The sequence below is a fragment of the Eubalaena glacialis genome, chromosome 2 (assembly GCF_028564815.1).
Source record: "Eubalaena glacialis isolate mEubGla1 chromosome 2, mEubGla1.1.hap2.+ XY, whole genome shotgun sequence".
NCBI classification, from domain to species: Eukaryota; Metazoa; Chordata; class Mammalia; order Artiodactyla; family Balaenidae; genus Eubalaena; species Eubalaena glacialis.
Window position 1 is genome coordinate 21,202,424 of NC_083717.1, and position 13,604 is coordinate 21,216,027.

At 48.8% G+C, this 13,604-nt stretch overlaps 1 protein-coding gene across 4 annotated transcripts in view; it reads right to left on the reverse strand.

The window, feature by feature from the left end:
• The window catches only part of CELF2 (CUGBP Elav-like family member 2), a 518,375-nt gene that overhangs the window by 40,453 nt on the left and 464,318 nt on the right, over positions 1-13,604 (reverse strand). For all 4 annotated transcript variants that reach the window (XM_061181641.1, XM_061181639.1, XM_061181642.1 and 1 more), the window contains 2 exons: positions 12,984-13,047; positions 1,702-1,836 (listed from right to left, as the gene is read on the reverse strand). In XM_061181641.1, coding sequence (XP_061037624.1) covers positions 1,702-1,836; positions 12,984-13,047 — 199 coding nt within the window. The remainder of the gene's footprint in view (positions 1-1,701; positions 1,837-12,983; positions 13,048-13,604) is intronic.

The window sequence follows — 13,604 nt, forward strand, 5'->3', positions numbered from 1 at the left end:
TGTTGCATGAAATGAGGCCCACATGTAGTCATGGTACGTTTTTGAAGACATTTCAAGAATGAAGGCAACGTCCCATGTGCTGTTGCTTTGAGATGAGGTGGAGGATACAACTTCCAGCCTCTCCTAAACATCTCTTAGGTTTCTCCCTCAAAACTGTACTCAGAAGGAAATGTGTTAGAAACACAATGTTTTGTAAACAAATCAAGGGCTGTGGCAGCTTCACTGCTCCCTGAAGTTGGAAGCCTTAACAAAGCTGGTCTGCCGGGTGCTGTAGCTTTCCTTCTCCATTTTTCTGAAAGAAATCTCCACACTATGACATAAAAGCGTGTTGGACAGTTAGCTCATCTTTTGGGAGCAGCCGATAGAGGGCCCTGGGGATTCCAGTTAGACGGGGGCTTGGAAGTTGTTCAGGCCAACTCCTCCACGTACCAGAGGAGAAGGTGAGATCATCCATCAAGGCCCAGAAAACACAGAGAGGAAGGCAAGCCAGCAAAACGCTTCTTAAAAAACAAATCCCGGTGTCTAAGCAACCACATTAGGTCTGGCTCCTATGCAAAAGAAAACAGCATCTGCCTTTGAATAAGGCAACAGAATTTCTAAGGGGGGGGGGAGAAAAAAAACACTTTAAATGACACGGCCCAGAATGGGACCACAAAGGAACAACATAGATGGTCCCCTCTAGGCCACGGTGTTGAAAATCAAATGTAAAGGATGGAGCTGGTGTGAAATATCATGACGAAGATGATTCGGGATTTTGAGATTTAACAGAGAATTCTTAGATTGCTAAACCAAAACCAAAAACACAACAAAAAAAACAGGAGAAAAGAGCATTCCTGAGAGACTGAGGCTCCTCATCATGGGGAAACCTCGCGAGGACTGAAGCAACAGCACATTTTTCAAACAAAATGAATGTGCGAGAATCAATACCAGGGTGGACTCCCTCGCAAAACTTTTTTTCTCATTTTATCCTTGGAGGATAAAAACACGCACGCTCAAGCTTTGTTTCTTTAAAAGATATATGCACCCCTATGTTCACAGCAGCACTATTTACAATAGCCAAGACATGGAAACAACCTAAATGTCCATCGACAGAGGAAGGGATAAAGAAGAGGTGGTGAACATTACTCAGCCATAAAAAAGAACAAAATAATGCCATTTGCAGCAACATGGATGGACCTAGAGATGATCATGCTAAGTGAAGTCAGTCAGAAAGAGAAAGACAAATACCACATGATATCACCTATATGTAGAATCTAAAATATGACACAAATGAACCTATCTGTGAAACAGACTCACAGACATAGAGAACAGACTTGTGGTTGCCAACGGGGGAGCTGGGGAGGAAAGGACTGGGAGTTTGGGATTAGCAGATGCAAACTATTATATACAGAATGGATAGACAACAGGGTCCTACTGTACAGCACAGGCAACTACATTCAATAGCCTGGGATAAACCATAATGGAAAAGAATATAAAAAAGAATGTATACATGTGTATAACTGAGTCATTTTGCTGTGCAGCAGAAATTAACACTGTAAATTAACTATACTTCAACAACAACAAAAAAATTAAAAACAGGCAAACAAAAAAGGAAATTAAACAGGTAATTAAGCCTGGTGCCTGGCTCCGTCTGGACGCATCCACCCTGCACTTGGCACTGACCCCCGCGTCCTGTCTCCCAGAGGCAGGATGACCCCTTACCGGGACTGGTGAGGGCTCCCAGGGCGCTGCTCGTGGTGGAGAGAGGATTTGCATTGGTGGTAGTGGCTGAGGTCTGGGCTGCGGCTGCAGCCGCCGCCAGCGTTGCCAGGTTCTGTAACTGTAAAGCATTCATGCCTGCGGGGGGGAAGAGAGAGGCAACGTCAGCAATAGGCCCACTTCGCCCGTTTCCAAAAAGAGAGGGCAGGGGACATGGGCAGAGAGCTCCGGGATGGCACACTTGCCCCAGCTGCCCTGGGGACTCGTGTGTCACCACGCAGCCTGTGCCAACCCAGCACCCTCTTCCCAAACGCCTCCTCCCAAGCTGCGCAGGTCATCCTAAAAGATAAGCAACAGGTTTCTGCATGGACCATGGACAGCAGGGCCTTCCACCTCGTGGCTGTCAAGAAACTGTGAGATCCGGGCTTGGACAGCTGGAGTTTCAGGGGAAACTCTCCATCCCTAAACTCGACAGGTACACGTACAAGGTATTACAGAAGAAATGATGTTTTATTGCTCTGAAGCTGCACTGATTCAGCTTCCTGGCTCTATCAGCTGTGTGACTCTGCACAAATTTCTTAACCTCTCTGTTTCTTGCTTCCTGAGTCAGTGGTAACAGTTACTGTACCTTCCCTCACATGGTGGTTGTGCAGATTAAATAACTCGATGAATGAAAATTACCCAGCATACTAACTGGCACGATGTAAGCCCCCAATAAATGTCAGCAACTATTGTTGCTGTTACTATTATTATCGACCCTGAACTTCTCTCTCCAGGTCTATTTTGAATGTGAACTTGAAATCGCGTCCATGGCAGGAACTCAATATTTGCTGAATAAAAGAATGAAAAAAAGTGGCAGTGCCATAATATTTTTATTTGTAAAATATTTGTGTTTGCATTTGAAACGTATTTGTATCTGAAAGAGGAACTACTTTTTAGCTAGAATGAATCGAGGGCTAACGAAAATTAAGAAATGAATAGCAGAGAGAAAGGAAACTCTGCCGAGAGGTCTGCGGCTGATCCGTCATGGGGGTGCTGGCCGGACGCTGGGGGGCTCGGGTCTGGAGTCTGTGCTGTGTACACTTTTAGTCTCTTTTCTCCCTCTCCTTTTGCTTCTCAATCCAAAGGTTCTCTGCACAAAGTCTTTTTCTGTGGTTCACTTTACCCCCACGTACATTCAAGAAGCAGGAAACAATGGTCCTCTCCTCAAACAGAAGAATTTTATACAGAAAGATACTGGAGTTAAGTCATCAGCTTAATTTTACCTTCCTCTTATGTCTCAAATCCGGGTACTCAATACATGGCTGCTGAGCAAATATAACCTGCTTTATAACCGGAGACAGTGGTCTGACAACAGTGCTGGGTGGGGACGGGGGGTGGATGGAGGGGCAAGAGAATGTTCTAGCAACACACCTGCGAAGCCCCTGGCCACCATGTGGAGCCCTGTCTCAGCGTGGCTCAGAGCCCGGCTGCCAGGCTCACTTACCCTGCTCCTCCATCCTGGCTGCTTCAGTCAGGACTTATTTCTACTCAGAAAAGAGTTCCCCAAGTCCATGCTGCAAAATGGGTTCTCATTTTGCTCAAAATGATACTCTACCTTCTTCCAGGAGGCACCCAGTCCTGTGGCTTACGGTAAAAGCCAGCACCTGTTTCTCAAACCCACGGAGCTCCTGGGGATGCTGAGAAGCAGGACAAAGCATTGGGGGCATCCTGTGAACGTGACCCCGCTCCATCGAGGAGGGGACACTGGGAACAAAGCTCTCTCCTCCCCTCAGATCAGGGGTCAGACACGGTGGTTCTGATGAGACCTTGGGAGTGGAAAAAGCCCAGGGCCTATTTTTCCGGTTTGCTTGAGGAAAACGGAGCTGGGGGAACAGGGCTTGAGTGCAGACCCCATCGGACACTCCCCCTCCCGCCCCTACCCAGGGGGCGGCTCCTGCAAGCAGCTGATGCACTCATGCTGGCGTGACCAGGGGCCGTGCTTGGGGTGATGCTGCTGGGGGGTGTGTGTGTGTGTGTGTGTGTGTGTGTGAGGTGCACCAGCATGGACCTGCCAGGCTGGCACGGCCCCTCTAACGTGCTAAGGACATGATGCAGTCGACCAGACACCGCCACCAACAGACGGCCGTGCAGACGAGAGCAGGGTTCAGCACCGACGTTGAAGTCTGCGCGTCTGGCAATGGTTAACCATCAGCCGAGCACCCTCTTCAACCTGGGCTGGAGGGTCCCCCAGGGCACCTGCTCTGACCTGCCTGGCGGAGCCACGGCCTGATTCTGGGGCGGGAAGGAGCTCAGCCCGCTCACCTGGGTCAGAGCCTCACAGACCCTCCTGAGGCTGAGGCACGTGCCCTCGGAGGGTGACTGACAGTCTGTGTCTCACGCGCACTTCCTGCATGTTATCTGTGAACTCCCCCATCGCTGTTCCGAACTCTTGCTGCGTTCACCACCTTCTGCTTTCACATTGTTTGTACGGATTGCTGACCTTCACGACTAGATGCTAAGTTCCCTGAGGACCAAGATGCCTTATTCGCTTTCAAGTCCACACACACACACACACACATGGCTACATTCACTCACATACACACACACACATACACACACAGCTACATTCACTCACACACACACACACGGCTACATTCACTCACATACACACACATACACACACGGCTACATTCACTCACATACACACACACACACACAGCTACATTCACTCACATACACACACACACACACACACACACACACACACACACGGCTACATTCACTCATAGTAGGTGATGGGTGGATCCATGGAAGATGAATGAACAGGGCAACAAACAGCATGAAATGTTCCCGCGCTGCTATAAAGAGCGCTGTCTACACACCCAAACGAGGTTTTTCTCTGTTCTTAGTTCTTTAGTATCTACAACAGCTTCAAATATTGACTGTTTCCCTCAACCGTTAATTAATCCCTTCTACAAATATTTATTAGGACCGTGTGCTTTCCTCATCTCACCCACCGACACTCAGCGCTGTCCCGAAGTCCCGCCGACCACACTCGGGCTCTCTGTCCCACCGTCCTCTCCCTGTGTGTCCCCTTCCACCCCTCACCCGAGGCGCTGCCCCGCTCAGCCCCTCCCCGCCTCCACTGCCAAGGCCGGGCTCTGGGGCGCCACACTGGGCAGGGCCAACTCTGTCCAACCACCGCACTGCACTGAGGGGTAGAATACAGACCAAAGGAAGCAGAGATGAAGCTGGGAAGGAGAGGCCGTGGTGACCCCAGCATCTGAAGGCATGGGGGGCGCGGGAGGGAGGAGGAGGGGAGTGTTAGATGGAGAGAAGCAGCAGCAGGAGGGCCCGCAGGCGCCGCCCGGCCAGCCGACCGCTACCACGTGGCCACGCCAGGCCAGACCCGGGCCCTGCACCCAGAACTGAGTGGGGAAAACAAGACATTCCCCGCCCTGAGGAGTCTGCTGGAGATCAGAGCGGAGGGGAGCCAGGGACTGGGGGGAATCCGGTCCGTTTCTGGAAACAGGCCTGGATCCAGAAGCCCATTCTCATGCGTCTTTGCTGTTTGTTTTTTATTTTTAACATCTTTATTGGAGTATAATTGCTGTACAATGGTGTGTTAGTTTCTGCTTTATAACCAAGTGAATCAGCTGTACATATACATATATCCCCGTATCCCCTCCCTCTGGCGTCTTTGGTTTGACAGGGATGAGCAGAGGACAGGGAAGTGCCGGGCGGCGCGGAGCCGAGGAGGCCGGGCCGTCCTCCTAGCCTGTCCCTTCGTGGTCCTCCTTGCTGGCTCCGGGAGGCCCCCCTCCTCTCCTCCTCACTTTTCTGGGTGCAGTCCTGTTCCCAGCCCTGACCCCGACATTCCTCCCTTCAACCTGTCCTGTGTTCCTCGGGCCTGGAAGGCACAGCTCTCCCTGCTGGTGACAACAGTGACAAGGACCCCATTTACTGGAGGCAGCACGGGCTCCGCCTCCAGGACATCTGGGCTCCAATCGGGCTCGGCCTCCCCTCTGCCAGCCTCCGTGGCCTTGAGCACATGAACCGTCTGCCTCTTGGATTTCTTGGCTGTGAAGTAGGTGTAAAACTGAACGGACCTCGAGGGTAAAGAGAGTAAATGCTTCGTACACTTGAAGCTAAACAACAACTCCCAGGGCAGAGCGGACTCTATCAGCTGGATAATAATCACAACAGTATTACCCCCCAATAATGAGGATAATGGTACCAAAGACAAAGCATGTGCCGGACACACTAATCACGCTCAGTTAGTATTTGTAACAAACCCATGTGATGTTGGCACTCTTGCTGTCCTACGTGCCACAGAGAACGTGGGGGGTCAGAGCCCTGGGGACAGGAGGCTGGTTCTCGGTCCCTCCCTGCCCCCCGAGCCTCCCCATGCCTGTGCCTCTGTCCCTCCTGGTTCCCACCTGGGAAGTGGGGGGGGATGGGGAGGCAGTGAGAGGAGGGAAGGGGTGACAAACACAGGGCTTCACAGGAAAGGGGCCAGGACATCAGATGTAAACGTCCACCGGCTCCGAACACTTGCCCATCATGGCCCTGCTCCTTCTGATGGAATCTCAGCAGAGAACGGCCGTGGGTGAGGGATGCTGCCCGGCATGAGCATGCGTGGGTCCTGGTTAGCAGGAGCCCAGGGTCCAAGGATGCGTGTACAATGGTGCCCCTGCTTGGTTTCTGGGCACCTGAGCCCCAGAGGGCCTGGAAATGAACCTGTGATCTGCGTCAGCAGCTAAGAAACCAGCTAACCAGGCACTAGATCTTGTCTCGAACTCAATCAACCCTTCAGTTTCTTACTCTCATTTCCTCTCCCCTCCATGCTCAGAATCCAGACATTACAGACCTCGGCCCACGCATCCTCGGGGAACGGTGGGCCGCACCCTCTTCTGAACACTGAGCGGGTCACGTGGCGGCTTCCCTCCTGCTTGTCACTTAACTCAGGGGCTCCTCACTGGAGCTCCCCTGATGAGATATGGGGGGGGTCTCTGAGCTCCCTGAAGTTTTATGAAAAAGCATGTGTATGATGCATGCACTTTTTTGGTAGCAGATCCTAAGAAGCTGGAGGACTTCCAATGCCTCTAGATAGCCTAAAAGTGATGGATGTCAGTCCTGATAGAAAACCATTGAACGAGAGGCCTGGGGTTGGTGGTGGCGACAAGAGGAATCGAGAAGAGATCAGAGCTCAGGAGTGATGGCGCAGAGAATGCAGAAAAAGGATGAAAGAAGATGGCTCTTTCTCCCCCTCAGGACCAAGATGTATACACAGTCAAGCCAAGGAAAGAAAACAAAACCAACCAGAGATTCTCCAAGAACATGTAAGCTGGTGGCTGACACCAGGGCAGGTCCCATGCCAAGGCTGGAGCTAGGAAACTGGGGGCAGCACGCACGTGGGGACTCGACAGGTGCTCCTGCCCACCTCCCGTGGGTCTTGCTGTGCCTGGACGTGGGCCATGGAGCCCCAGAGGCACCTGTTCCCTGCACGGTGTCCTTCTGTCCGGCCAGGTGGAGGCCCGAGGCCCATTCTCTAGTCCATCCCCCCAGAAAGAAACCCTCCCAGGGAGGACACCCCTGCACCACCCCGGGCCTTCTGAGCACTGCTAACGTCGGCACATCACGGGGTACATCTGGGGTTCCGTGAGATCTTGGGCAGCATTCGCGGGGCAGAATCTCTGGACTCTTCACCGACAGCAGCGCACGTCCTCGGGGATGGGTGTTTTGGCTCTTCCCACCCCCGATGTCCCCTCCCCTCCCCTCCCCTCCCGTTTAGGGAAGGGGCTTGGGGGCCATGCTGCTGCTGGGAACGGCGTCTGTCCCACGCTGGGAAAGCAGCTCGGAAGCTTCGTGGGGACACACCCCGAGCTTCATCCTCTACCTCCTCAACTGCACCAGACTTTCCGGGTTCCCAGCAGCACCGGCTCTCCAGACCGCCAGCTGCTGCAGACTCAGCCCCTGGACGGGCAGAGTTACCCACCAGGGCCTGGCCCGTCCTGGGCCCCCCAGGCTGTCTAAAAGGGGGCGTCTGCTTCTGCTGACTTTGAGTTCACATTTCTGGTTGTTTCTCCGTCTGTTTCTGCTGTGAGCACAGCCTGTCCTGTCCTCCTCCTCAGTTCCTTTCACAGCGCCTCTGGTTTTCCACCCCCCAGCCCATCTCGTCGCGGCTCCTCCCACACGAGGATCCTGAAAGGGCACCGGACAGGAGGCGTGGGGGGTGTGTGGGTGTGTGATGCTGGTCTGCTCTGGCAAATAGCTCTTCTCTGAGAAGAAAAACCACCCCCATTTAACCTCACAAAGCACGCTGCTCGGATGGGCACCCGTCAAACCAGGGGCAACAATCTGGGTGACGAGAAATGCAAAACATTTAAATAAGTTTTAGGAAATCCGACAGTGTGCTGAGATCGAGAGGGCTAAAAAAAAAAAAAAAAAATTTGGGGCATACAGGGCTTCAACTTTTCACTCATTACTCCGGAAAAGAAAACCCTTCTCCAAACGAAGAAATTATGTACCAAACAGATGCACATTATGCCTACTTGAAACTTAAGATTAAAAAAAAAATTATTTATAAGGAGAAGAGCATGAAAATTTAATTTAATGTTCACCTTAGGTAATTCTGTGTCTTATTGTTCGGAGCAATTACCATAAATCTGCATTTCAATAAGCGAGAACAGATGTCAGTTGTTACAAGCGCTTGCCAATCAGGTCTGTTAAAAAGTGACAGATGGGTGGTAATGGAACATTCTCAGAAGGCCTGTTAGCACTTTCGCAGGAAGTGGGGGTTGCGGAGGGTGCCTGGCTGTGGGAAGAACTTGGGGTCTTCGTGGGTCCAGTTTGCACACCTCCCAAGTGTGTCCCTGACGTGAGGGTCTCAGCCTCCAATGCACAGTTTTTGCCGAAGTCTTCCCTCTTCTCCGCTCGTCACAGACATTGCAAGCCCGCCTTTGCTGGGAGGGGATCTCCAACAGGTATAGTAGTTGCTATGTTGTTGTTTTGGGAAAATATTTGCCCTCTACGATTTCACTGTGACTTTGGAAACTTAGGCCAGATATTCTGGAAGCGAATTACTACCAGCTTTCCTGAATATCATAAGTCAAGGGAAGCAGTTTTCCCTTGTTTATCACAAGATCCTCTTCTTTGGCCATCGCTTCTTAATCTCTGTAATCTCTTACTAACAACCCCTCACCCTTGAAAAATATTTCCCCTAACAAAAAACAACCCCCTCTTAATAAATTTGGAATGTTGTCCAGAGTGAAAGGAGGAGGTCTTCCTGTGGCTGACTCTGAAGTGCTGCTTTTTGAGCAGTTTTGCGGTTCTCCTGCAGTTTGTCGATGGCTCAGAGTTGTTTGTTATTTGGCCTCTTCAACCGTTTGTGCAGACCAGTCACCGAGGCTCATGTTGACAGAACATACCTGGATTTGTGGAGACATGGAGCGCTGTGTGACCATCTCGGGGGCCAAAGGGAGCTCGGGGTTTGGATCAGGCCAGTTTGTAATGTGGATCTGCCATTTATTAGCTTAGTGACTCTGGGCAAGTTTGTTAATTAACTTCTCTCTGCCTCAGTTGCCCCACCTGTAAAATGGGATGCTAATGGTCCCAATCTCATAAAGCTTTATGATATTTGGGAATTCTGTATCCTAATCCATATAATACCATTTCCTGGTCCTTGGGCTCACAGAACTTATTTGAACTTTTTGTACTTCAGTGTTCCCAACTGTTACGTAGTAGCAAGTAGTAGTTTTGTCCTTGGCTGTGCTGTGAGGATAAACCCCATGATTATTTCAAGAAGCTCTCTGAAAAACAAACTTGTGCAATACTACCCTTGTTTTTCTAACACGATGCTTTTTTGAGATGATAGTTGTTATAAAGAAGTGAAAAACCGGAAAGCCACTTTCCCCTTAATTCCTTCTTCTTCAGGAAAAATCCAGACTCTTGGCCTGAACACAGACCCCACGTTTCTGAGATTTCAGAAATTCATGGAACAAATACCACAGTTGAGTGAGAAATGGACACATTTTTATCAGAAGTTATGAGAAGGAAAGTAAAATCAATCGACTGAAGGATGCACATAAAAGCAGTCAGCTTATAAAAATTTTATCCTAACTAATCTATTTTCTGCTTTTTAAATTTCAGATTTAGTAAAGGTTCCCTTTTATAAAATCGTAAAACATGTCTGAAGTTATTTTCAATTTGAAAGGAAAATGGTAAGTTTTTTTTTTTTTTTTGAAAAAAGAGGTATAGTTGATGTCTTATTCAATTTTATTGATGTAAGTACTTAGGAACTTGTCTCCTAATTTTTTTTTTTTCGTTTTTGTTTTTTCCAGCTTTCTTTTATTTTCTCCTCAAACAGAAAATGTTTACTCATTCAAATGAGACATTTTAGACTCTAGTGAGACACCTCAATTTCCTGAAGGACAGACCATTCTGTTCTTAGAGCTGTTCACAACACAGTATTACTGTTTTCCGAAATGATATTTCACTCTTTGGTGACGGTGCTCTCAGCTGCAGTACTCGAACTTTCCACGTGGAGTTTATTCTCTGGCCCTGGAGGAAGGACATCAACGCGGCATCTGAATTGTGGAGGTGCCCGCTCTCACTCTGCCACAATCTCACTCAATTTACAAGCATCGTAAGCCCAGGGGTGCTTTGGGATGAACCACCTCTCGGGCTCCTTCATGTTGCTTCCACCGTGTATGTCAATACCACGCGCTGTGTAACACGTATGACGTTGTACCAACTCACTGATCCCAAATCTTTGACAACTCATTCATGAAGATACAGTCGTTAGGTTATGTAATGGTCTGTGGCTTAGACGTCGGGATAAAGTCAAATTTCTTAATTAAAACACCAGGTATTTCACTTAAGCTTCATTGGGACTGTATCCAACACATAAATTTGCACCTGCCAAATTATAAATTTACTTACTCGTCCACGCAAAAACAGTCACAAGTGCCACTTAGAGGAGTGAGGGCTGAGGCCACGCCTTCTTGGAGCATCAGTGATTCAGAGGTGAGGGAGGAGGGGAAGGAAGAGAGGGTTTTTAGGGGAATGCGGAAGAGGGGCCCCCGCTCCCACAAGTCGGTGCACTGGGGAAATGTCCTCCAAGAAGGGGCCTCTATGATCCACCCACTTTCTGAGACTGGTTTAGGTGACTGGCGGTGACAAAAGTTAAGCCCTACTCTTGGGAGAAGATGACAGAGCAGGGGGCCAAGAGCACTTGGTTGAAAAAAATACCCCAAACCACGATGCTTCCAACACTTGGGATGATGAGACCTGATTTTCCACAGGAATGAAGGGTACTTGTTATAGAAATGGCCAAGCAGACAGAACCCTGACATCCATGTCCTTGGTCCTCACTACTCAAGGTGACAGTGGAAAATGGGCCACTCGGCCTTCGAATGCACAGCCTGGGCAGCCTCGGTGCTGAATTTAATGCCGAAGATTCGAGAAAGGGGTATTTTGGAAAGCCGAGCGCATTTACAGACCACCTTTAAATTAGCCATCTGCCCCATACACCTTCTAAGGTGATTCCCAGATACCCTCCATTTTTAAATGAGCACACGGCGTGCAGATGCTACCATCCTGACCTGACCTGGCGAGCCACAGGCGCCTGTGGCCTAATGAAGAGTGACAAGGCGCTCCGTCCACCCGAGAAGACATGCCTGGCAATAGCCTCAGGACCCAGTGACCTTCTTTGCATAATTCAACTGTGTGAACGGGAGAGCCTGAGGTTTCCTCTAAGGAAAGACTCTAATTCTGGATCTGGGTGGGTCCCTTCGATTAGAAGAGAAACAAATCTTGCATTGGTGGAAAATGCAACAAATCTCAGCATTTCTTTCAGAGCTTGCAATCTGGAAGGTTATCTCTTTTTAAAACGTAGAAAACTCTCTGAATATTTTAGTCCTGTCTCTCCAATCCCCTTCACAGAACTAAAAATAAATCAACTGTTCAAGGCGATGCTCAGCTCCAAGGCCAGCTTCCCCAAATGTATTCGTCAGCATTCTGCTGAATGATTTCACTACTTATTATTTTAACATGTATTTTTTTCCCCTAATAATCCAAAAGTGTTATTACAACAGAACAAGCTGGGGGTACCAGCAGATTTAAAGCCCCACGGGTAACTGAGCATTGTTTTTACTGTAAGCGAGTATGTCCCATCAGACAAGTTACCATTAACCCTGGAGGCCACCACGAAAGGCTGGGCTGACAACCACTGGACATACAGGAGCAGAAATCTACGTGTGCTCATTCCAAGTGTCTCCAGATCCATTCAAAGTGAAATAAGGAAAAAAAACCCCACAAGGATATGCATGTGGGAGGGGGAAAAAAAAAAAGAGAAAAAAGGAGTTTTCATAGTGACAGATAGGGAAATCAGGCTTTTATTCTGTACATCCTGGGTTCATTTCATTGACTCAGGGTGTCCTTGATGAAAACAAACTGTGCTCGATTCTAATACGCCAAAAATCTGTTCTCCTTGCCTGCGCTCCCCTATCTTTTCGGAATCAAGCAAGGAAGAAGCTTCCTCACTGCTCCTCGCGGCAGGTTCCTGGCACCTGTGTTCTGATTCATTGTGCGGGCTGCCTTCCCTGGCCCCGTGGTGTGGGTTAGGATATGAGCCTGGAAGGTGACACAGCAGGACTGACCTTTCACTAATCACTGCCCCTCAGTTACTGCTGACACAGCTCATAATAAAAAGAAATCCTTCATGAGCCGGCTTTCAAATCCAGTCCCACTTTGATTTTGCTCAAGAACAAAGATTCTACTTTCCCATAAAAGATTCTGACGCACAATTCTGTCAACTGGGGTTCTAAAGTTAAAAAAAAAAAAAAAAGGCACCCTGTTAATTGTCTGTGGTTATCAAGGGACTGCAAACGGTATCAGAGATAGGCCTGCAAGCCTGGCTTTCATTATGAAGGTCAAAACATTTTTATTGACTGCCTATTATTAAAATTTTAGAGGGATGTCAATCATGGTGGCTGCCCTGGATATAGGAATCCTGTTGGAAATCCCCCAGCAAGCAGACCCATTTTTTTAAAAAAATAAACACAACTCTGGAGGGTACTGTGCAGGAATTCTCAGCCCCCCAAATTTTCTCATTTTATAACTGCTGGAGATGCCAGAGTTAGAAGATCAACTTCTGAGCAGCTGACTCTAATTTTAACACCTAAGCCAGAAAGCAACTAGGACGGGTAGTTACTCTTTGTTCTTCTTTTCCCCAGTTGCTGAACCCATCCCAAATTCAGACAACAGCACGGTCAAAAGGCAAGGCTCGCTTCATGACTTACCAGCCATTTGCTGAATGCCACTGAATGCACCCAGGTTGCTGGAGGAGGTGGCCTGCTGCAGAAGCTGCAAAAGAAAAGAGAAAGGTACTGTCAAAATGAAGTGGAGCTTGGAAATGTACTGTCAAGGGAACTTCCCAAGTCCACTGAGGGCACGTCCAGTTCCCTTTACATTTACATAGTTGGTTGCTGCTGCCTGTTAATGGGCTGAAGGTTCCGAGAGTTGGGGCTATAAATCCATATTAATGTCTAATCTCTATTAAGAAACACAGACACTGGGGAAACTCAGTAACATAGCTGCCTTAAAACAATTCATCAATTTACTCTTTTTAACAACCAGGTGTTAAATCTATGGGAACCAACATGGCGTGACTAATGCTATCTCTCTGGAGCCTAGTAGTTCCCGTAACTCATCTCTGTCAATCGCGGTCCATCCCTAGGTCTCCTCCGCTTTCCTTCACAGCTCAGTGTCCTACAACCTTCATTAGAGAGGTATAGATTCACTGACTCTTGGGCTAACAGAGAAATCACTGTAATACCTACAGGCGTAAGTGTATGTATCTGCTGCCACAGAGTCACTGTCATGACTTCATGACCAAGACAATGTCACCCATTTTAAGATGG